Source organism: Mobula hypostoma, chromosome X1 (assembly GCF_963921235.1).
Source record: "Mobula hypostoma chromosome X1, sMobHyp1.1, whole genome shotgun sequence".
Taxonomy (NCBI): domain Eukaryota; kingdom Metazoa; phylum Chordata; class Chondrichthyes; order Myliobatiformes; family Myliobatidae; genus Mobula; species Mobula hypostoma.
In genome coordinates this window covers 18,344,767-18,368,581 of record NC_086128.1, presented here as the reverse complement: position 1 = coordinate 18,368,581, position 23,815 = coordinate 18,344,767, and the positions used below count along the sequence as shown (strand labels likewise).

Here is a 23,815-nt window from a genome sequence, read left to right as displayed (position 1 = left end):
AGTACTGAGTACAGGAGCTGGGATGTTATGTTGAAGTTGTATAAGACATTAATGAGTCCTAATTGGAGTATTGTATGGTAATTCTGGTCACCTACTTGCAGAAAAGATGCAAGTAAAATCGAAAGAACGCAGAGAAAATTTACGAGGATATTGCTGGGACACGAGGATATTGCTGGGACTTGAGGATCCGAGTTTCAGAGAAATGTTGAACAGGTTAGAACTTTATTCCCTTGAGCATAGGAGAATGAAGGGAGTTTTAACAGAAGTATACAAAATTATGAGGGGGTATAGATTAGGGTAAGTGCAAGCAGGCTTTTTCCAATAAAGTAGGGTGAGACTAGAAATGGAGGTCATGGATTAAGGGTGAAAAATGAAATGTTTAAGGGGGATATAAGGGAGAATTTCTTCACTCAGAGGATTGTGAGAGAATGAAATGAGCTGCCAGTGCAAGTGGTGCATGCGAGCTCGACTTCAACGTTTAAGGGAAGTTTGGATGGGTACATAGATGGCAGGGAGATGGCAGGGGTATGGAGGGCTATGGTCCTGGTGCAGGTCGATGGGAGTAGGCAGACTAATGGTTTGGCACATGGTAGATGGGCCAAAGGGCCAGTTTCTCTGCTGTAGTGTTCTGTTACTATGACCTTTCTTTCTTTGCTAATTTTCCTGTCTCTCCTGCAAGTTAGATTTCTTGGCACATTTAATTCCCAGCTTTGGGCACTTTCCAAACGTGCCTCTGTAATGGCTTTTAGATCATACTGTTTTATTTCCATTTAAGCCATTAATTCACTACCTTGTCACAAAAGCTGCTTGCATTCAAATAAAGCGACTTCAGTTTTGTACGATTTTTCCCTGCACTGTCAGAAATTAGATGTGTACCTTCACTTCCACATCATTCATCCCTTCCTGATAGACCCTGCTATCATATCCCATTTTGTTACTCAGCTCCCCTCCCCCGCCTAGCACAATCTGCCTGTCATCTTGCACCTCTCAGTCCACCAAATGTCTCTGTCTCCTTTCCCACCACTCCCCTTCTCTTTATATTGGCCCTCTTGTCTTTTAGCACTCAGTCCTGATGAAGGGTTTCATCAGAAAGAAGAAACATTGACAACTCTTTCTGCTGACTGCACTTGCTCACCTGCCCCACACAAATGTACCTAGCACCTGTAGTCTTTGTATCTCTGTTGCAAGCCTGCATTATTGCTTTGTTTTCAATCTCTTCATTTCCAAGCTCCCCCTCAACTAGACAGATGAATTCTACTATGCGTAATCTACCTCCTTGAACAAAGTATCAGGTAACCCTACCCCTCAATGTTCTATCGAGTTTGAATTATGGAAACTAGCTTATCACCTCGGAGTTGAAGTTGCTTGAACTGCAGACAGTGCAGATGTGGTTGCTAAGACTGTCAGGAATTTCCATCAATTCCTATGTATTACAGCTGCACCACAACACCTGGCCTGGGATGTCTAGATTTAAAGCAATTTCCTTATTTAACTTAAGCAATGTGTTCAACTCTCTCAGTGTTGGCCTGACTTTGTCTTAGTCTCTCACTCATCAAGGTTCGGGCTCCATCTTATTCATACACTTTTGCACTTTGCTTCTCTTTACAATGCTGCCCAATTAGAGCTCTGTTTTATTCTACTCTGAAATTTATTCAAATGTACTGTTGCGAAATTGTAGGGTGTTCAATGCTGATGACTCAGGTTGCATTTGTGGGCAATAAAATGCATGGATTTGGAGAACAAGTGAAAGTGTAAAATCACCTATATGAGTTCTGCAATTGCTGGAAATCTTGAGCAACACACAAAATTGTAGAGGAACTCAGCAGGCCAGGCAGCAGCTATTGACTGCTCATTTCTGTTTGTTTTGAGCCAAGTCCCTTTATCAGGATTGGAAAGCAAGGGGGCAGATGCTCCAGAGACATTGCCTGACCTGCTGAGTCCTCCCAGGTGAGGTGATACTTCACCTGCGAGTCTTTTGGGGTCATCAGCCACATTCTGTGCTCCTGTTGTGGCCTACTCTACATTGTTGAGACTGGATGTAGATTGGTGGACTGCTTTGTCAAGTGTGCACAACAGACAGGTTTTCCCAGTGGCCAGCCATTTTAATTTCACTCTCTGTTCCATTCTGATATGTCGGTCCATGGCCGCCTCTGCTGGTTGGAGGAGCAACACCTCATATTCTGTCTGGGCAGCCTCCAACCTGACGGCATGAGCATCGATTTCTCTAACTTCTGGTAATTTATTCACCGTCCCACTTCTCTCGTTTCATGTTTCCATTTAATCTCCCCTCTTGCCCCTTTCCGTCTCACCTGCCTTTCACTTCCCTCTGGTACCCTTCCTCCTCCCCTTTTTCCCATGGTCCACTCTCCTCTCCTATCAGATTTCCTCTTCAGCCTTTTATTTTTTTCATTTATTACCTCCCAGTTTCTTACTTCATTCCCCCCACCCCACCACCCACCTACCTTCTCCCTCCTGTAGCTTCACCTGTCACCTTCCTGTATGTACTACTTCCCCTCCCCTCCCCTCCCCCTCCCCCTCCACCTCCACCTTATTCTGTCTTCTTCCATCTTGCTTTCTCGTTCTGATGAAGGTTTTTTGGCTCAAAACTCCAGTGTTTGTTCCTTTCCATATTCCTCCAGCATTTGGTGTGTGTTGAATGAGTTGAATGTTAAGGCAGAAGGATAGATTTTGTGTGGACCAGTAAGTATGCTTTATAGAATGTGTAAGGGAAGAATTGAAAGAACTAGAGGCCCTAAATTCAAGTTGGAGTCATAATATGGCAGTTGTTGTTAAGACGTACTGCAAGGTGGTCAGCGGTGAGAAATGAGGTCTGCAATAAAGATTAGACAGAGGATCAGAGTATCTTTAAGGACTAAGAATTAAATGATGTCCTAATGTTTATAGAGTAATACAGCATGAAAACAGGGCCTCTGGCTGAGTTTGTCCATGCTGACCAGGGTGCTTACCTGAGCTGATTCCATTTGCCTTTGGCCCAAATCCCCAAATCTCTGTTGTCCATGTACCTATCTAAATGTATTTTAAACGTTGTGATTGCACCTTCCTCTGTCCATATGCTAACCACCCTCTTGTGTGGAAAAGCTTACACCTCAAGTTCTCTCTAAATCTTGTCTCTCTCAGTTGAAATCCGTACCTTCTATGTTTAGGCTGCCACAGCTCTGGGAGAGAAAGACTACAGCAGGTAGTGGAGACTTGGTAGAAATAAGAAATAGAAAATGGTTTACCACTTTAGTGAGTGGTAGAATGCAAGTTATAATGTGGAAAGGGCAGGGTGGTTAAAACTGAATGTTTTAACTTTTGCATGCATTGGAATAAGGCTTATTTCTTTGGGATCATTTCCTGCAATAAATTCTATAAACAATGAAAGAGGAAACCATATTGGTTTATTAATGAGCTGGATTAACTGTAATATGCATTGAGGGAGCCACAGTAGTATAGTGATTAATACATCGTTTAACAGGGCCAGCAATCACTGATCAGGGTTCGATTCCTGATGCTGTTTGTAAGGAGCTTGTACGTTCTTTCCATGACCATGTATGTGGCTTTTTCGGACTGTAGTCATTGACTCAAAATGATGCATTTCACTGTATGTTTCGATGTATATGTGATAAATTAGGCTCATTGTTCTTTATTGGTTTGAAAGGGAGAAATACAAAGTGGCTAACATTCTAGATACAGATAAATTTGACTTTTGATTGAAGAAATAGACAGTAAACTGGACAAAAATCATCAGTATCCAAAAATAGAGAGTACTGAGGTGTTTTGGAAAAATACTAATACAGATTTCATCTATCTCCTCATAACCTGTGGTCTAATTACCAGAAAAACTGTGCATGATGAACCGAGCTAAAAGGTGATGGTATATGGGATGAGAAGGTCAAAATCTAGCACTGATTGCAGTGACTGGATGAGATGCTAAGAACAGTAAAGGTGACAAAATGTCAAGATCTGCAAGGAAGTGTACGAGGGCTATAAAAATCAACACAAAATTGTAGATTGTGTAATGGCCACTAGGAAGCCAATTAGCAAACTGTGTCCATGCTGGGCAGAGGGGGAAAAAAAGCCTCTTGTGTTGATCCTACCTCCCCAGTTTTTAGTCTGGAGTTTATGGTTGTCACTTTGAAATCCTCGCATTTAACAAGTACCTCACTGCAGCAGCCTTTCAGGCAGCGCATTTCAAACCGTGAATCCCCTGTTATTTTTTTTGCCAGATATTTAATTCTGTCTCTTAATTGTTGAACCGTCTATAGATCATTCTTTTTTATTTCCACTATATTCACTGTATAGACCTCAAATCTCCCCACAACATTTGTTGCAATGTTAATGACCTCAGCCCAACCAATCTTTTATAACTAAGCAAGCAGTGATTTAGTAGTAGGAACCTGAGGGGCAACTTTTTCACCAGGAAAATGGTCAGTATATGAAATGAGTTGTTAGAAAAAGTGGTTGAGGCAGTTAAAGGGCATTTAAAGGACTTGGACAAGTATACGGACAGGAAAGATTTAGAGGGGTATGAGACTAGCTTGGATGGACACTTTGGTGGGGGCCAGTTGGGCTTAAAGGGCTGTTTCCATGTTATGATTCTGAGTCTAGTAACTAGAGTAGTGAACAGGACCACATGTGGATGTAATGTCAAATTCCTCATCAGAGACTTCACTAAATTTGAAGCTCATGGGGTTGAAGGCAAGCTTTTGACAAGAAAGTTGGCTGACAGCAAGAGACAAAAAATAGTGAAGTATTCTAATTAGCAAGGTGGGAATCGTGATGCCCCGCAAGGACCTGGGTTTGGAACACAGCTATTCACCATACCATAAGCATGACTTGGATTTGTAGCTTTGGAAAACTTAAATAATGGGATTTGGTGATGTGAGGATTAATAACATTTATTAATAAAGGGCAGCAATCAAGCAGTGTGGATGGAAACATGATGTAATGAAAATAGATGTTGATTGAGGAGGATTATGGCAAATGGATTTCAATGTAAGCAAGTGTGATGTCGCCTGCTTTGGGGCTAAATAGTATTGAGCAAAGTAAATGGAAATAGTGAAAAGTTAGGTGATCTAGAGAGATTTGAGGTTTTGTGTACATCATCAAAATGTCATGAACGGATGTAGAAAGTATTCAAAAGACTAGTTGTTCACTGGCTTTTAGGGGTAAAGGATTGTTGTACAACAAGGACAGCAGTTATGTTTCTGTTGTAACATTGGACCACAGCTGTAGTACAATGGGCAGATCTGGGAAGGAAAGACCGACTTTGGAGGGTGCAAGTTTACCAAAATGATCCCTGGTCTCCAAAGATTGAATTGCAAATGGAGAGTGTTCCCTGAAATTTTCCTTTTTTGGTTTTGAACTTTGTCATGTGAGTCTTACTGAAAATTTCCAAGATATTTTGATGGGCTAAATGGAGAGAAGGTAAAATGTAAAAGGAAGAGTGTAAAATGTCTTTCACAAGCGAACTTCAAAAAGCATTCTGCAGGCAAGGTCCACACATCAAAGTTGCTGGTGAACGCAGCAGGCCAGGCAGCATCTCTAGGAAGAGGTACAGTTGATGTTTTGGGCCGAGACCCTTCGTCAGGACTAACTGAAGGAAGAGCTAGTAAGAGATTTGAAAGTGGGAGGGGGAGGGGGAGATCCGAAATGATAGGAGAAGACAGGAGGGGGAGGGATGGAGCCAAGAGCTGGACAGGTGATTGGCAAAAGGGATATGAGAGGATCATGGGACAGGAGGCCCGGGGAGAAAGAAAAGGGGGAGGGAGGAAGCCCAGAGAATGGGCAAGGGGTATAGTCAGAGGGACAGAGGGAGAAAAAGGAGAGTGAGAGAAAGAATGTGTGTATATAAATAACGGATGGGGTATGAGGGGGAGGTGGGGCATTAGCGGAAGTTAGAGAAGTCAATGTTCATGCCATCAGGTTGGAGGCTACCCAGACGGAATATAAAGTGTTGTTCCTCCAACCTGAGTGTGGCTTCATCTTTACAGTAGAGGAGGCCGTGGATAGACATGTCAGAATGGGATGTAGAATTAAAATGTGTGGCCACTGGGAGATCCTGCTTTCTCTGGCAGACAGAGCATAGGTGTTCAGCAAAATGATCTCCCAGTCTGCGTCGGGTCTTGCCAATATATAGAAGGCCACATCGGGAGCACCGGTCACAGTATATCACCCCAGCCGACTCACAGGTGAAGTGTCGCCTCACCTGGAAGGACTGTCTGGGGCCCTGAATGGTGGTAAGGGAGGAAGTGTAAGGGCATGTGTAGCACTTGTTCCATTTACAAGGATAAGTACCAGGAGGGAGATCAGTGGGGAGGGATGGGGGGGACGAATGGACAAGGGAGTCGCATAGGGAGCAATCCCTGCGGAAAGCAGAGAGAAGGGGGAGGGAAAGATATGCTTAGTGGTGGGATCCTGTTGGAGGTGGCGGAAGTTACGGAGAATAATATGTTGGACCCAGAGGCTGGTAGGGTGGTAGGTGAGGACCAGGGGAACCCTATTCCTAGTGGGGTGGCGGGAGGATGGAGTGAGAGCAGATGTGCGTGAAATGGGGGAGATGCGTTTGAGAGCAGAGTTGATGGTGGAGGAAGGGAATCTCCTTTCTTTAAAAAAGGAGGACATCTCCCTTGTCCTGGAATGAAAAGCCTCATCCTGAGAGCAGATGCGGCGGAGACGGAGGAATTGCAAGAAGGGGGTGGCGTTTTTGCTAGAGACAGGGTGAGAAGAGGAATAGTCCAGATAGCTGTGAGAGTCAGTAGGCTTATAGCAGACAAGGTGATGGCAATTTGTAACTCCTGCTAATTAATTGATGTTGGGTCAATTGTCCCTTTCACATCTGAGTAATAAAACATTGCTAACTGAAGGGCTACAAGGGAAAAGCTAGTGCATGTCATTTGGCCAGTATCAATCATAATTCTATTGAATTCTGGAGCAGGCTCAGTGCCAAGTAGAATTTATGTTAAATAGTCTGGTGTTTCTTGCTGCCCATTGCCATGAAGTTCTAATGTATGCTCAGGCCGTCGTGGAGTGGTGCACAGTAGGTATTGTGAAACTATTTTTGGTTGTTCTCCCTTGGCTGTGGTTTGGGGTCAGTTGTAACAAATCAGAAGCTAATTTTTTTTTTTAATGTGCTGGTTACCTTCCACTGCTTAGAATCTGCTGAAGAGGTCAGCCATAGATTAGGATGTATGGGTAAGTGAGTGATCTAGAACTTTCTTGTGTGTGGGTGTTGGAGAGAGTAGGTGTGGAGGCATCATGGGCTGATGGTGCAGGAAGTGGAGATGGAGGGAATGATAATGCTCTGGTATTGGCATGTTTGGGAGGGGTTTGAGGGGGGGGCACGTGGCCAAGTGGTTAAGGCATTGGACTAGCTACCTGAAGGTCGTGAGTTCAAGCCCCAGCCGAGGAAACGTGTTGTGTCCTTGAGCAAGGCACTTAATCACACATTGCTCTGCGACAATACCAGTGCCAAGCTGTATGGGTCCGAATGCCCTTCCCTTTGACAACATTGGTGTCGTGGCGAGGGGAGACTTGCAGCATGGGCAACTGCTGGTCTTCCATACAACCTTGCCCAGGCCTGCGCCCTGGAGAGTGAAGACTTTCCAGGCGCAGATCCATGGTCTCGCAAGACTAACGGGGGGGGGGGGGGAGCAGTTTGCATTCCACATATGGATAATGAAGCAAAGTAATGACACTGGGGAAGTCCTAGAGGAGGGACACAGAAGGATCAAAGGCCAGGAAATTGGGGAGGGAGGAAATCACTGGGCACTGTAGGATGCAGATTTGGGTGTTAGAGGCTGCCTTGAGATGGAGGTTGGAGCTTGGTTTAGCAGCAAGGTTATTGATGAGTGGTTGAAAACAAAATTCCAGGAAGTATTTGACATGTCTGAAAGTCTCCTAGTTCAGTCTTCAGGAACAAGAACTTGTTATCCTGGGATTGCTCTGTCTCGAGCCAGTGTGGTCTAACTTACCCCTCTCCTGCAGATCTCCAAAAGAGGAATGCTTGGGGAATGATGTCATCCCATTCAATTTGACCAGAAATCTCATGAAGTGTGTTCAGTTGATTTATTTTTCCTAGTTATTACAAAATCACTTGGAAATGATTGTTACAATTCTTGCTTTTATTGTTTGCCTTTGGCTTCTGAACATGCAATGCCTCAAATTAAAAATTCCAATTCTTGTTTAATTCCCTTCCCCATGGGGTGGCACGGTAGTGCAGTGGTTAGCACAACAGTTTTCAGTACCAGTGACCTGGGTTCAATTCCCGCTGCTGTCTGTAAGGAGTTTGTACGTTCTCCCAGTGACCGTGTGGGTTTTCTCCAGGTGCTCTGGTTTCCTCCCACAGTCCAAAGACGTACTGGTTGCAGGTTAATTGCTCATCGTCAATTGTCCTCTGATTAGGCTAGAGTTAAATCGGGGTTGCTGGGCAGCGTGGCTCAAAGGGCTGGAAGGGCCAATTGTGCACTGTATCTCAGTAAATAAATAAATGTCTTACCTACCTGTAATCCTTTAAAATCCTGTGTACTTCATAGTCCTCTTATTTTGTCTTCCTTCGTTGCCCCCTCTTTCTCCTCCTGTTCCCATAATCACTATTTATGCCTGAAGCTGCCTAGGTTCTGTTGTGTGGAGTTCCCTGGCTAAACACTATCACTAAAAGCTGGCCTAATGGCCCAAGCTCTCGGATCATGTGGTCAAGCTTTTGTTTGATTCTGGTAATACTTCCTCTGCCCAGGGAAGCAGTAGAGGCTACCTCATTAATCTATCTGTGTCTTAAATGTATTTAATGTATAATAGGGGAATTAAGAGTCATGGGGAAAAGACAAGTCAGTGGAGCTAAGTACACGACCTTCAGTCTGATCTACTGAATGGTAGAGCAGGTTCAACAGGCCAAAAGGCCTACTCTTGCTCCTTTTTTTTACGTTCTCATCTCAGCAGTTAGGTGTTTAATTTATTTTTGCAGCTTGTGTTCCATCTACAAAGCTTTCTATATATACTGTAAATTGCTGCTTTATTGAAGGGCATAAAGGTCTTTGAAGGACTTGTGAACTTCTGTCAAACATCCTTCAGTCTTAACGAGATGTGTTTCTAGCAGCGCCTACATTCTGGCAGTTCTGGAATGAACCAATGCAAAATGCCGAGAATCCGTTTGTTCCAAAGTAATGGGTGGTGGAACATTACTCGTTCTAATTCAGTAAAATGACTGTCTTCTTGTGGGTCAAATAAACCATTGATGCTAAATGTGCAGATATTCTAGCAGAGTAGAATCTTCAGTTCAGCAAATGATTTCAGATGGGCATAATTTGGCTGATACTGTCCTTGCCAGTTTTTGGTATGGTAGCATATTCTCCACCACTTAATTATCAGGTGCTCAAGTTTTAGCCTAAATGGTAAGTGTATGCAGATTTCATCAAATCTTTCAGCAGCGCTAGGAATCAAGAGGTAGCCATAACAATTCTCTCCTACCCTACATTTCTACTACTGTTTTTTTTTGATAATTTAAGAGAGCTTGTGTTACGATGGGGTCAGTGTAACTAGGTAATTCTATTTAAAGTCTACAATATCTCATTAAGAAGGCTTGCATTGGTTAACTACCCATTTCATGTTACATACTGGCTTTGCAGGTTAAGAGTAACTTGATTTTCTTGGAGTTTAAACTTTGTGGGGAAAAAATGTACATTTTAAGGGAAATCGTGAAGGTTAACCTGTTTTGTATCAGGCAGTGCAAATGATATTTAAATCTTTGAACTAGAACAAGACTGGTAAGAGTTGACTCAGGTTGTCCTTGCTCCAGCTCTGTAATATGAAAGTGCAAGAAATTTCAAAGGAAATTGTAATGAGAATGACAGATTCTAGAAATGACATTGTACAAGTTGAATCCTACATATTAAATGGTGAGAACACATATTAAATGATGGCCATTTATTTGCAATTTTTTTTGTTTTCTGTGTACTTGCATCTAATTTTCTGGCCACTTCCTTAAAAGGCGCATATGCTTGCTAGAGGCAGTTGTAGGAAGTTGATCTGCCTTCATTTACTTGGCCTGCAGCACTACTTGGCTGGTAGGCTATACAAGTGGATGAAAGATTATCACAGCCAAGCCAAATCCCGTCCTAACGTTCAGGCACACGCACCTTACAGCAGCTGCCACTGGCCAATAATTGGGAGCAGAAATGGTGCTGAGGTCAGTATTGGCTCTACTGGTCTGCTCCACTGTGTCTCCAGACAACGGGGAATCTGGGATCATCTAGTTATTTGGCTTAGTACAGTGATGAGCAATGTACTTGCTGAAAGGTCAAAAATCTAATCATTTTCCCTCTACGCGCTCTCTAGATTTGGACTTTTTCCACTTTGAATTAATCTTTCTGTCCAAATGAAATCAGTCAGTAGCATCCTAGCTAAATTAAAGTTAAGGATTCAAGTCCCGCTGTAGGTCTAGATTCACACTTTTATGCTGTGCTAAGGAAGTGCCATACTGTCAGATGTTCCGCCATCTGTTGGATGAAACACTGCTTGTTGTTCAGGTGAACATTAGCAAAGGGTATGTATAGGCTGTTATTCCTAAACGTTACCCAAAAGTCTGACATTGCAGGATTTGCTGAGCGCAAAATTGCTGCTGAAGTTACTTGTAGAATGCCGGTTGACATAATTTGGCATCAATGGCATATGCGCTAAGTTGCAGTATGAATGCAAAACTCTTGCTGAAGTTTATGCCGTTGTCCTACAATCATTATGCATTGGCGTTTTCTTGTTCAAGTTTTTGCAGCCTGAAACCTGTGCTGCATCAAGTGTTTTGTCAAAGTGCCTTGCACATTCTGTATATGGTACCATGTTGTGGATTGGCTGTTGATGCAACAGCTCTGTTCCCATATGAGGCCCTCTATTAGTCAGGATCGACCAATAGACCCAGCTGTCTACATGATACGCAAGCTAGAGCAGTACGATATATTGCCCATATGGCAGGCTCCCCCTCTCCATGCAACTGATAAATCCAGAGGCCTATGCAGTTTGGCACCAGGACTGTGTCAGGAGTCTTCAGTCAGCATTGAACTCAATGTAGGTCTGCCTAAGTGACTCCAGTTCCAGAGTTTTCCTCAGGGTTTACTTCGGAAGCCTTCCCCATGAGCAAGGCAGTGGAGGTTTGAAATCAGAGTTTCTCTTCTCCCAGATGAGCTGAAACCACAGTTGATGAGCCCCATCTGCCTGGTCACTGGTTTTAAGGTGTCAGTAACTGGCCTTTGACCTGTATCCTATCAGTAGAAACAGTTCTTCTGGGCTTAGTAGCTAAGCCACACCTGAAGGCCAGGAGGTGGACTTGGTTGTCAGAGGCGATTTGAGAAGCACACCATTTGGAGCATTTAATAGGTAGTGGGAGCTTATCCCCACTACCAGCCACAGCTAAGACAACTTCTAGGAACCACTTCCCATAATCCTCAAAATTCTGATTTGTTGGAATAACATATGTGAAGCATACTTTGGTGAATTTGAGCTCAGGTGCCTTATGTTGAGATAATAAATTTGAAAGTAAAAGGAGGGAAGATGTTAATAAGTGCAGTTCTTTGGTTTGTATTTTGAAAGCTGGTAGGTGGTAGGGGATGGAAAACTCTGCCATACAGAATTTTACAGTTTTTCAGTGACGGTTATGTCTTGGATCATGGTGAAAGACTGTTTTAGAAATCAAATGGTGACATTTAATGAACCAAGAATTAGAATGTACAGGTCAAAGGAGATTTGCCTATTAAAGCAAAAGATATTCTTGAAAGGATCCTGTTGCAATATTATATGATGCATTAATGTTTGTCATTTTATTGGTTGACATGTTGCATATAGTTTCTACATCTTGATCTGTTTATCTTTTTGCTGAGATTTTCTTTTTGTGACATTACTGTAGATGCAAAGGCTAATTTTACTCGGGGATCTAATTTTTTTTCAGTAATATTTTAAATGTTCCATTAACACATTCCTAATGGTGTGTTATGACATTGGGCTACTTGGCTTGCCATGGATTTATGAATGTGTGCAAATAACACCTGAGTTTGAAATTACTTAGTAAGATGACTAAAATAGGGATATTTCTTTTGATCTGCTGGAACACTCACCAGAAGTTTGCTCTACTTTTGTTCTGTCATCTGTGTCCATTAGTGTAATCATAAACTTTAAAAATAAACAGCATAGTGCCTCCACTTAACACTTCTGCTTAGGAACAGTAACACCAAGATTCTGCTTTATTGGAAAGGAATTTGTTTGGCTCTTGGCTTGAGATCTGAAATTTATTTTTGTGGTAATATCATTGAAAACCCTATTGACGTATCTACACTTTGGGCGCAAGAGTTGGGTCTTTGGATTGTACACGTGAAAATTCCACAGAATCCATTCAAAAACTGCAATTGGATAGGTGATAGTCCAATTCCCTAACATAGTTTATGTGATACTTACCAGTACTAGATTGTTGTTTGGGGCAATGAAGCTGCTTTACCTCCCAACGAGTTGGCCATTTTGCTCATTCTAAAATTAAATAAAGCTCGGCGCATATGAGTCAATATGATATGCAAATGTAGAATGGTTGTCTTGCATATGCGCAAATGCAAAAATGGCTCGCTCTTATATATGCACTGCCAATTTTCAAAATTCAGCAGTGGATGAAATACTCCTTAGTTTGGTGTAGTTCAAAATTGCTGGGTGACTGAACCCCAAAATGGACTGGGCAGTTCAAAGCTTGACGAGTGGTTACCCTGAGCCACAGCTGCAAATTTCAAGGTAACTAAAGCAATGCACACAAAATATGTAAGTAATTATGTTGAACTACTTTAATTGCTTTTATTTTAATGAAATACTTTTCAATTGATAAAGGCTGCTGAGCAGTGTACATTAAGGTTTTAAAACTAAGACTGTGGCTTTCACTTCAAATTTCAAAATATTTCATATGACTTGCTTTGTTAATACTTAAAAATTAACAGTATAATGAGCTATGTCAAGCCACAAATATTTATCCATTCTGTGTTTGCTATTTTTCTCAACGTTTAAAGAAAAACTAATGATTGTATGTTTTCCAAAGTGACATGAAAGCACTTAATTGTCTTAATATCTTGGGATATGAACTGAGGTATTGCATTTGCAGTTAAAAATGGTTGATGATGCAGCAAATTACAGGGTGGTAATGAGTATAGTATATTCCACACCACAAAAATACCTGATCGCCTGCACTCAAGTTATCATTCCTTAGCTTAGCTGTTCTGGAGATCTGAAATGCATTTTGAGGTTGCAGAGGGTCAAGGCTGTTTTTGACCTGTTTGGTTTTGCATTCCTGGTGCTGACACTGTCTCCAGGTGAGATTTTTCACTCACTGGCACCTGCATGCTATGCCTAATTGATGTGAAAATATAACAAAATTTTAAAAAATTACAGTGACTGTATGCAAGCAAGCCTGAGCACCAAAATCATGCATAGAAGTGAAATTGAACATTGGTTATTTGTCTGTGGAAATTAATCCTGCTCAATCCCAGAAATATTACTCAACTTTATAGCTGAATCTGGACTGCTGCTTAAGGTGGAAATGTGTCCTTTATCATATACATATCATAAGCATTAATTGACATGAATTCAGCAGACCTTTATCAGCAAATATTATATCTGATACCACAATTGTGCAAAGTAATTAAATGTAAAATGATTAATAATGGGAATAGTTAAGCAGGAAGAATGGTTGAAACCAAGGCTTTAGACTGCCAAATTTTAAAGAAGTATCATACAGTTATAGGGAGAATGTAGGAGTAATATTCCAGATTGATATCAAGAAGATTGAAAGGTCTTCATCCAAAACTGTTTTGTGTAGTCAGATTGATATTAGTGAATTAGGTGGAAAATTACTGTTGTTAGCAATTAAAAATTACTTGATACCTGTTATGGAACCTCAAAGCTAAGTGATGACAAAGAATGCTTTCCATGTGCAATTAAACAAACAATTGTGGTATGAAGAAGAGAATAGTTTTCTGCTCTAATTTAATCTGAGTGTGATTTGCACAATTTATTGGAAGTGTTGTTGGGGTTATTCACTCCCTTCTGCTTGTCCAATAAGTTCCCTACTCAATAATTTAAAGTTCAAGAGTCACTCATTTGTGTAACCTTTTCCATGGAGAACTAAAATCCCTGTATTTGCGTCGGAGCACCTGGTTGTTGTGCATTAAGTCACGTAGATTTGGTAACAACTAATTTCCAAATTATGTTGTAGTCAATACAAGTCTGACCTTTTCCTGATAACATTCATTTAAGTGCTGCCCACTTTTTGAAAATGTTTGTAGTGCATTGAAAATATCTCTTAACTATTAATTGGAAATATTTTCTCCATCTTTCTTCAAGCTGTCCAGTGAATTGCATATATCTACTGCATGAAAATGTGTTGAACATCTTATGCTTACCATCTGTGTAACAATGTTCCTTCTTTTCTCCTCACAGACCTTTATAGTACTAAACAGAGGAAAAGCTATCTTCCGCTTTAGTGCCACACCTGCCATGTACATTTTAGGCCCTTTGAATCCAGTGAGGAGATTCGCTATTAAAATTTTGATACATTCATATCCTTTTTAGTGTTTTATATCGTGTTTTTCTTTTGTGCTAGTAGATGAAAGTCTGGCAATTTTAAATGTACTGTGTTGTACTTTGCATCAATGTACTGTTTTATCAGCAAACCAAATGCAAAATCAGGTTGCATGCAATTTATTGGTGAATTGCAATCACGTGCTCATCATGTGATAAGTATATATCCAAGCCGTTCTATTCAAATAAGGTGACTTACAGATTTCTTCCCTCGTTCTTATGCCGTCACTATATCGTGCTGTTGTAAATATTTTAGGTGTGCGTATAAAATATTACTGCAGAGATGCTGCAAATTTTGACAATTTAAACTTTTCTGACCACATTTCATAATGATGAAGTGAGAAAGTAAAGAGGATGTTATCAATGTCTGTTGGTTTTGTATTTCCCAGGATTAAATAATAACATGAATTATGAAACCATGATTGAACCCCATAGTTTTCCATACATTGTTTAATTTAGTGGAGATGAAGCAATATATTTAATAGTACCCGGTATTCCTTCGTGATTGAGGTGCAAGAAGCAGAAAGGCAGTAGAATGTTAAGTAGTATATTATATGGTTTTAGTGTAGGCCAGCTTCTGATTTGAACACATTCTTCAAAATAAATCTTTAGAAAGAATGTAGTATTTGTGATTGGAGGCTGACATTGAGGTGAAGTTGCTTTGGCTACTGTTTGAAGTTATATGTTCAAAAAGGACAGCTTCATGATTTTGCTGCATGAAAAAAAAGAAAGAAATTCTTCCTTTGCCATGAGAAAATCTATATTAAATACGAAAAATGATACTTGGCGTAAACAAGTAATTGCAATAGAACACTGTAATGACCTTCCTTTATAATATAGAAAATAATGACTCTGCTAGAAAGCTGAAATGAATTCTCAAGGATCAATTGATCTAAATAACTTTGTCATACTTCATGCCTCCTTCAATATATTTGACATTATCAAGTTTTCTCCAACTGTTGATCTGTTCTTGCCTTTCAAACTTGTTCAAATATTTATGAACAAATGTTTAGTATGTTCATATAAACTTCATTTGGAGGCATCAAACAATTTAAATGGCATAAGAGCAGATGGTATAATAAGAGCATTTGTGCACTAATATTTAAAGACTCTTATTAAGGAATTTTGTTGCCCTCCCTGTTAGCACAGCTGATTTTGAATTACAGGGAACGTAATGCATTCTCACTACATGTTATTGAACCTGCTCAAAGCCTTGCATCCCTACTTGATGATGATGTCGGATCATTTCCAGGATGAGAAGGAAAGAGATCTTCATTCACTTGATTCTGATGTCAGATCAAACAATTCTACTGGATTTGTACCACACTTGCATTGCATCTGCAGCATTGATGTGAAGCATCCACTCTGTTATTTAATGGAGCATTCGCTTAATGTTCCTGGGCTTTTAGCTGAAACTATTAAATTTGTGCTAATGTGCTCTCTTGCAGACAAACTAATTTATTAGCGTTTCGAGTTTGGAAGCGCATTTGGTAGATTTTCCACCTTCCGCCCTATTCTTACTATCAAAAGCTAATAACAACAAGGATTGGAATATAATTCTGCAAATAAAATTCTTGTCTGGTATCTTTCCCACCCCCACCCCCTGGAAACCATTCTTTTCCAGTTCAGTCCCCTCCCTTGACTTGCTAGCCCTTCTCCATAATATCTTCCATGTACCCTTACCATTTTTATCAAAAAGGGAGTTACCATTTACACTATGAAGCTCTGCAACAGAGTTTGATCCTGACTTCCCTCTCCATCCATTTGCATCACAGTTGAACTATAGTTTGAGCCAGGCTACTGACCCAAAATTCTGTTTTTATACACTTCTAATAATCAATCTAACTTGACTTAAAATTCCAACCAAAATGGGCTATCTTGATAAACAATTAAATCTGAGCCATTCTTGGAGTGCAAGAGTGGGTTCCATTTTATGGTCTATGTGGCAGTTCAGTGCTGTATTGGGGAATCTCTGACAGTGCTTTTTGCACTGAAGTGAATACTGTGGAGCAAATGTAAGTGTTCTAATTTACGATCAAGTATGAATGAAGTGAAAATGGGTTATTTTCATGATGGATGAGACAAATCTTGATCTGTCTGCTGCTGAAGTTCTTAACTGTGCCTTTATTACCTCTAGATATGCCTATTTCAGAATTCTTCAAGCCCATCTTCCATCTTGCTTCCTGAAACATTAGTTCAGCAAAAACTCCTTTCATCCGTCACTGCATTGCTCACTGACTCCTGATCCACTGGCCCATTTATATATTTTAAAAAATCCATTTTTGTGTTCAGTTCTTCACTTGGCCTTGTCTTTCCCTATCTCACAACCTCCAGCAGTTCGAGAAGTCTCTGAACTCAATTCACCTTCAAAACCAACTTTGCTGTATCTCATGTATTTCCTTGCCCCAGTGTTGGCAACTATGTCTTCAACACTAAACGCTGGATTTTTTTTTCATATCCTTTTACTTCTTGAGTATCTCGACAAAGCTAAATTGTGCAGCCACCCTGCTCTCTAATGCTTAACCCTTTTTGTGGTTATGTTCTCTTGAAGTGGCTTGGAAAAAGGTTAAATGTGCTAAATAAATGCAGCTTAGATCATGAGCATCTGAAGACTGCAAAGGTTGACACAATAGAACTATAAACATGCTCAGAAACAAATTCCCTTTAATGTAGTCAATATTAGGGGTTGAGGGGTTAGAGGCTTCATATTAGGATTAAATTTTAGATTTAAATTTTCAAGTTTTGTATTTTGTAGTTACACATTCTTCTACTGAAGCAAACTAATCGCTAAAATCATAATCCTGATGAAGGCTCTTGGCTTAAAGTCAACTGTCCATTTCCATCCACAGATGCTGTCTGACAGCTGAGTTATTCCAGCATTTTGTGTGTGTTGCTTCTAAAACCTTAGAGTTGCTTTGTTTTTTTTAAAATGATATTTGAAGAAAGCTTCCAGATCTCTGAAAGGATTTGGGACATCTATCACATTCCTGCAGTTTCACACTTAATTATGCACATAAAACCTCGTGAGAAGTGAGCAATGATCTCCTCTGCTCCAGGTGTACCAATTTAAATGCATTTGTTCCAGTTCTCAATTTTAGCACCTGTTCAATGCCTATCTCGATACAGAGCTACATCATATTCTTCTAGAACCATGAAGTATATCTTGTGTTGTACTTCAAAATGTAAATCATGTTGACCAGATGATATTTAGAGTAGATAATGTGCCACTTCCTCTGACTGCAAACATTGTGGTTAAAATTAGTTTTGTACCTATTGTCCTTTAAATCTTATAGGGGTAGATTTTAAACTTCAGAAAAAGTTTTGACGTATTTATTCAGATTTCTTTTACCATATAGTTGCTGATCTATTTCTACTGTTTTGAGGAGTGTGTTCAATGTCTTTAACACACAGACTTGTAGAAAGAATAGCAACATGTATGGCCTCAAGATATTGAAGTCCATTGGGATTGCTTCGAGTTTAAAGTAAATATTAATTGCTCTAAATTTCAAATCACGCAATTGGATTTCTGCAAATTATATTTTTCCTGACTTTGTAGATAATGCCTTCAACTTCAGTGGCCTGTTTGATTGCTTCCATAGCTGTTTTTAATTTGTCATGCTAAAACCAGAGTTACTCAGCTCCAAGGAATTCCTGTGCTATGTTTACACCCTGTTTCCTTGTTTACTTTGTCTTGTGAATACATGAATAGAATCCATTTACAGACATACCTCACTTAAACTTGCATCTTTGTTGCAATTAAGGCTGGAGATTGTGGCACACAAGCTAGGAAATGCATTGCCAAATTTAACATTTTAACAATTGGAGCCAGTCATCTTCCACAATCTGATGCAATTGAGGCATTGTTATCAAATGGATGTTCATTTCTGATCTCTCAATCACCTGGGCTGTCTGAGAGAGTAGTGGCAAAACCACAAGAGAGAGGAGCAGAATTGGGCCATTTGGACCATCAAGTCTCCTCTGCCATTTCATCGTGACTGATCCAATTTTCCTCTCGGCCCCAATCTCCTGCCTTCTCCCTGTATCCCTTCATGCCCTGACCAATCAGGAATCTATCAATTCCAACTTCTGCCTGAAATATACATAAAGACTTGGCCTCCTGAGCTGCCTGTGGCTAAGAATTCCACAGATTCGTCACTCTCTAGTGAAAGAAATTCCTTCTTGTCTCCGTTCTAAAAGTATGCCTCTCTATTCTGAGGCTGTGTCCTCTGGTCTTAGGCTCTCCTACTAAAGGAAACATCCTCTCCACATTCATTCTATCAAGGCCTTTCACTATTCAATAGGTTTCAATGAGGTAATCTCTCATTCTTCTGAATTCTAGTGAATACAGGCCCAGAGCCATCAAAAGCTCTTTTATATGACAAGCCGTTTAATCCTGGAATCACTTTCTTGAATCTCCTTTGAACCCTCTCCAGTTTCAGTACATCCTTTCTAAGATAAGGGGCCAAAAACTGATCACAATACTCCAAGTGCCTTTATAAAGCCTCAGCATCACATCCCTGTACTTATATTCTAGACCTCTTGAAATGTGAAAAGAATCGGTCCCAACACTGACCCCTGTGGAATGCCACGAGTCACTGGTAGCCAGCCAGAAAATGTTCCATTTATTCCCACTCCTTGCCTCCTGCCAATCAGGAACTGCTTTATCCACGCTAGAATCTTCCCTGTAATACCATGGGCGTATAGCTTGTTAAACAGTAAACAGCCTCATGTGTGACGCCTTGTCAAAGGTTTCCCTTGAGGAAACCATCTTAACTATGGCCTATTTTATCATGTGCCTCCAAGTACCCCGAAACCTCATCCTCAACAATTGACTCCAACATCTTCCTAACCACTAATGTCAGACTAACTGGCCTATAATTTCCTTTCTTCTGCCTCTCTTCCCTTCTTGAAGGGTGGAGTGACATTTACAATTTTCCAGCCTTCTGGAACCATTTCAGAATCTAGTGATTATTGAAAGATCATTACTAATCCCTCCAGTATCTCTTCAGCTACCTCTTTCAGAATGCTGGGGTGTACACAATCTAGTCTAGGCAACTTATCTACCTATCTACCTTCAGATGTTCCAGTTTCCCAAGAACCTCTTAAGTAATGGTAACTTCACACACTTGAAGACTCCTGACATCTGGAATTTCCACTATACTGCTCGTATCTTCCAGTGAAGACTGGTGCAAAAATATTTCTTCAGTTCATCCACCATTTCCTTGTCCCCATTACACCTCTCCAGCACTGTTTTCCAGCGGTCTGATATCTCTCTTTTACACTTTATGTATCTGAAGAAACTTTTGATATTCTTTTTAATGTTATTGGCTAGCTTGCTTTTGTATTCCATCTTTACCTTAATGATTTTTTTTAGTTGTCTTCTGTTGGTATTTAAAAGCTTCCCAATTCCTTAACTTCCCACTATTTTTTGCCTTTTCTTGTTCGCCACAGTTGTGTCATCTTTTCTTTAGAATACTACTTCCTCTTTGTGATATATATCTTGTGCATTCTGAATTGCTTCCAGAAATTCCAGCCACTGCTGCTCTGCCATCATCCCTGCCAGTGTTCTTTTCCGGTCAATTCTGGCCAACTCCCCTCTTATGCCTCTGTAATTTCCTTTTCTCCACTGTAATACTGATAAATCTGACTTTAGTTTCTCCTCAAATTTTAGGGTGAATTCAATCATATTATGATCACTTGCCATAAGGGTACTTTTACCTTAAGCTGTCTATTCAATTCTGGGTCATTGCACAACACCCAATCCAGAATAGCTGATCCCATAGTGGGCTCAACCACAAGCTGCTCTAAAAAGCCATCTCATAGCCAGTCCAGAAATTCCCCCTCCAGGAATCCAGCACCAACCTGATTTTCACAATCTATCTGCATATTGAAGTCCCCCATGACTATTATAACATTGACCATTTAGCGTGCATTTTCTATCCCCCATTGTAATTTGCAGGTCACATCTTTACTACTGTTTGGGGGGCCTGTATACAACTCCCATCAGGGTCTTTTTACCCTTGCAGTTCTTTAGCTCCATCCACAATGATTCAACACCTTCTGACCCTATGTCACCTCTTTCTAATGATCTGATTTCATTTTACCAACAGAGCAACAGTTTACCCCTCTGCCTCCCTGCCTGTCCTTTCATACAATGCTCCCAGCTATAATCTTCTTTCAGCCATGATTCAGTGATGCCTGTAAAATCATACATGCTAATCTGCAACTGAGCTGCAACTTCATCTAGCTTATTCTGTATACTGTGCACATTCAAATATAACACCTTCAGTCTTGTATTCACCCTTTTTGGTTTTTGTCTGCCTTTTATGTGGCAACTCATCCTGTTGACTGCAATTTTACCCTTTCATCAGCCTCTCCTTACCTCACATTGCCTCTGTTTGTAAAACAGCTACCTTATCTTCAGCACTATTATCTGCCTTTCCTACAATAGTTAGCTGGCTCCCATTTTGCTCCCACTTGCTGTTGTTTCCAGATATGCTCAACTGTTCGGTGCTCCTTGAAGTAAACTAGCAGCACGGAGTGCATTGGCCAACTTAATATATCACTTTTCATGAGTCGCCTGCCTCTGTGCATAGAATGTGGTTGGTGCTGTGCCAGGTCAAACTTCTAAAGCTTGTTCCTCCCAACGTGAGAGGCATGCAGAAGAGTGTTGAATATGTTTTCATCAGCTTGCTTTCCGCCATCAAAGGGCATTTTTGTCTCTGTATCCATACTGTCTGAAAATGGCTCTTCCTGGGTCAATCTGAGAAAGTGGTAGTCCTCAGACTTGTAAATTATAGCTCTTGAAGTACTTGTGTTGTTGCTTGTTAAACCTGAGAGTTTCTGCCTTCATCCTTCAGTCAGAGAGTCCCAGAATCCTCTTAAAACATGCTATTTTAAAAAAAATCTCTGTTATTGTTCTGATTAACTTAAGTACATTTCCCCTTGTTATTGACTTTGCTTAAACAAAATGGGCCTGATCTGTTTGCCTACCTTTGGAACATTATTAATTTTAATAATCTTGGTGTCACTTCTCTGTCATTATGTCTGCCATCAGTTATGTGCACAATCTAATACTTAAATGTGGGCATACCTCTGTACTCTGTACTGAGTAGCTGAAGGTTACTCATGCTGGCAATATCCTCAAATCTCCTCTGCTTTTAGTAGATGGCATCTACCAACCCTACATGTATTCATCTTTGGTTCTTGTTGGGACAAGAAGGCAAGCATTATTGCATGGGAATGTGATACAGGCAATAGTTCCACAAATAGGGAGGAGCACTGATTCATCTGGGTACTAAATTGCACATGCCTAATGGCATTTATAATGACATTGAAGTTTTCTTGAGACTTAAGCTAACACTGTACAAATAATAGTCATGTTTATGATTAGAATGCCCTGGTAATTTCTTACAAGTCAATGGCTGCAGATCCATCTTCCAAACTTTCCATCCAATCCTGGTAATCACTGTAGCTCCTTTGCATTCTGTACATTGTCCTCTGAAGAAGTATCAGTTTTGTATTTAAAAGTTAAAAGTGGAGACTGAAGGGATGGGGTTTTACATTGGACACACTGTTTCTCATGGAGTGCTCAAAATAATTGGGATTGTTATAGTGATATTTGTCTTGGACAATGTATGCAGTGCACCTACTTTACATTGAGATGGTAATTCCATAGTGGAATGTCTTAAACTCAATGATCAGATGTGAGTTCTGCTTCCAAATTTGAGCCTCCCTCTTAGAGGTGCTGAATGCAAACATATGACTTAAAAGTGAAGGGTTTTTTGAGAAGTTCACTTGCCATAAATAAGATGCTGGTTAGCTCTTCCCTATTTAAAATTCAACCACAAACTCGAGTCCAAACTTCCAGCAAAATAGGTGGTCCAACATTGACTTGACTGAGTAAAAAGCTGCAACCACATAGTTATGATCAGTCCCAGTAGCTCACTGCAAATGGGGTGGTGTTGCTGAACTTCCTGGCGCCCTAGGGCTCATGAGTTTGGGAAGTGCCACATCTAAACCCAAAACTGATCCCAGAACAATTATCTGAACTAATCGAGCACCTTTGTTTCATCCGCAAGAAGTAGGATTTCCTGGTGGCCCAACTACTTTAATTCCAATCTCAATCCCCATTCCAACATGTTGGGCCATCGACAACTCTACTGCCAAGATGAGACAACTCTCAGGTTGGAGGAGCAACACCTAATATTCTGTCTGGGTAGCTTTCACCCTGATGGCATGAACATTGATTTCTCTTACTTACAGTAATTTCTCCCCTTCTCCCTTCTCTTTTTCCATTCTCCATTCTGGCACCCCATTATCTCTTCTCATCTCCTCACCTGCCCATCACCTCTCTCAGGTTCCCCCCCCCCTTTCTTCCTTTGTATCCACTTCTCCTTTCATCTTCCTCCTCCTTCAGCCCTCTACCCCTTCCATCTGTCACCTCCCGGTTTCTCACTTCATCTCCCCACCCCCACCCAACTATTTTCCCCTTTTTCCCCCTCGCCTAGCTTCACCTTTCACCTGTCACCTTCCAGTTTGTACTCTTTCCCCTCCCAGCTCCCTCCATCTTATTCTTGTTCTTTTCCCCTCCTTTCGAGTCCTGATGAATGGTCTCAGCCCAGAACGTCGACTCTTTATTCTTTTTCACAGCTGCTACCTGACCTGCTGAGTTCCTCCTGCATTTTGTGTGTGTTACTCTAGATTTCCAGCGTCTGCAGAATCTCTTGTGTATCTGAGCCAATTTCCCGATCTGCCATGCTTGATACTCATTTCAGTTAGAAATTTCCTTTTTTTTTGAAGATTTGAAGATTGCTTTCCTTCTGCTCTCATATCATTTCTCCAACAACTTAATATCCATTCATTATATTGGGTCTTTCCTTTAAACTGCATAATGTCACTTTTGTAATTGCTGCAAGATCCCGTGATTTGTGAAAATTGCGCTAGCTTCTATATTTGCATAGAAGGTAGGCTTGTGTTCCCCCCACCCCCGACTACACCACCAGAAAAGCTCGACTGTTGGTTCACTTCTGTGTTTAAGTTGTGCATTTTCTTTTCCCCTCTGGGTGCTTAGTTGCTTAATGCGGTACTCTGAAAAATGTTTTGACGGTTCTCCTGGATAAGTAGCTTGGTTATGGTTAAACGTGGCTGCTCATATCTAATCACCACTAATGAAATTCTATTCTCATGAACTGTGTATTTGAAGGCTTTAATGACACAT

General features: G+C 40.7%; 1 protein-coding gene across 1 annotated transcript in view; it reads left to right on the top strand.

Moving 5' to 3' along the window:
* LOC134340380 (sodium channel protein type 8 subunit alpha-like) overlaps positions 1-23,815 on the top strand; it is a 257,867-nt gene that overhangs the window by 36,971 nt on the left and 197,081 nt on the right. The window contains exon 4 of the mRNA XM_063037560.1: positions 14,455-14,574. Within this exon, the coding sequence (XP_062893630.1) occupies positions 14,455-14,574 (120 nt within the window). The remainder of the gene's footprint in view (positions 1-14,454; positions 14,575-23,815) is intronic.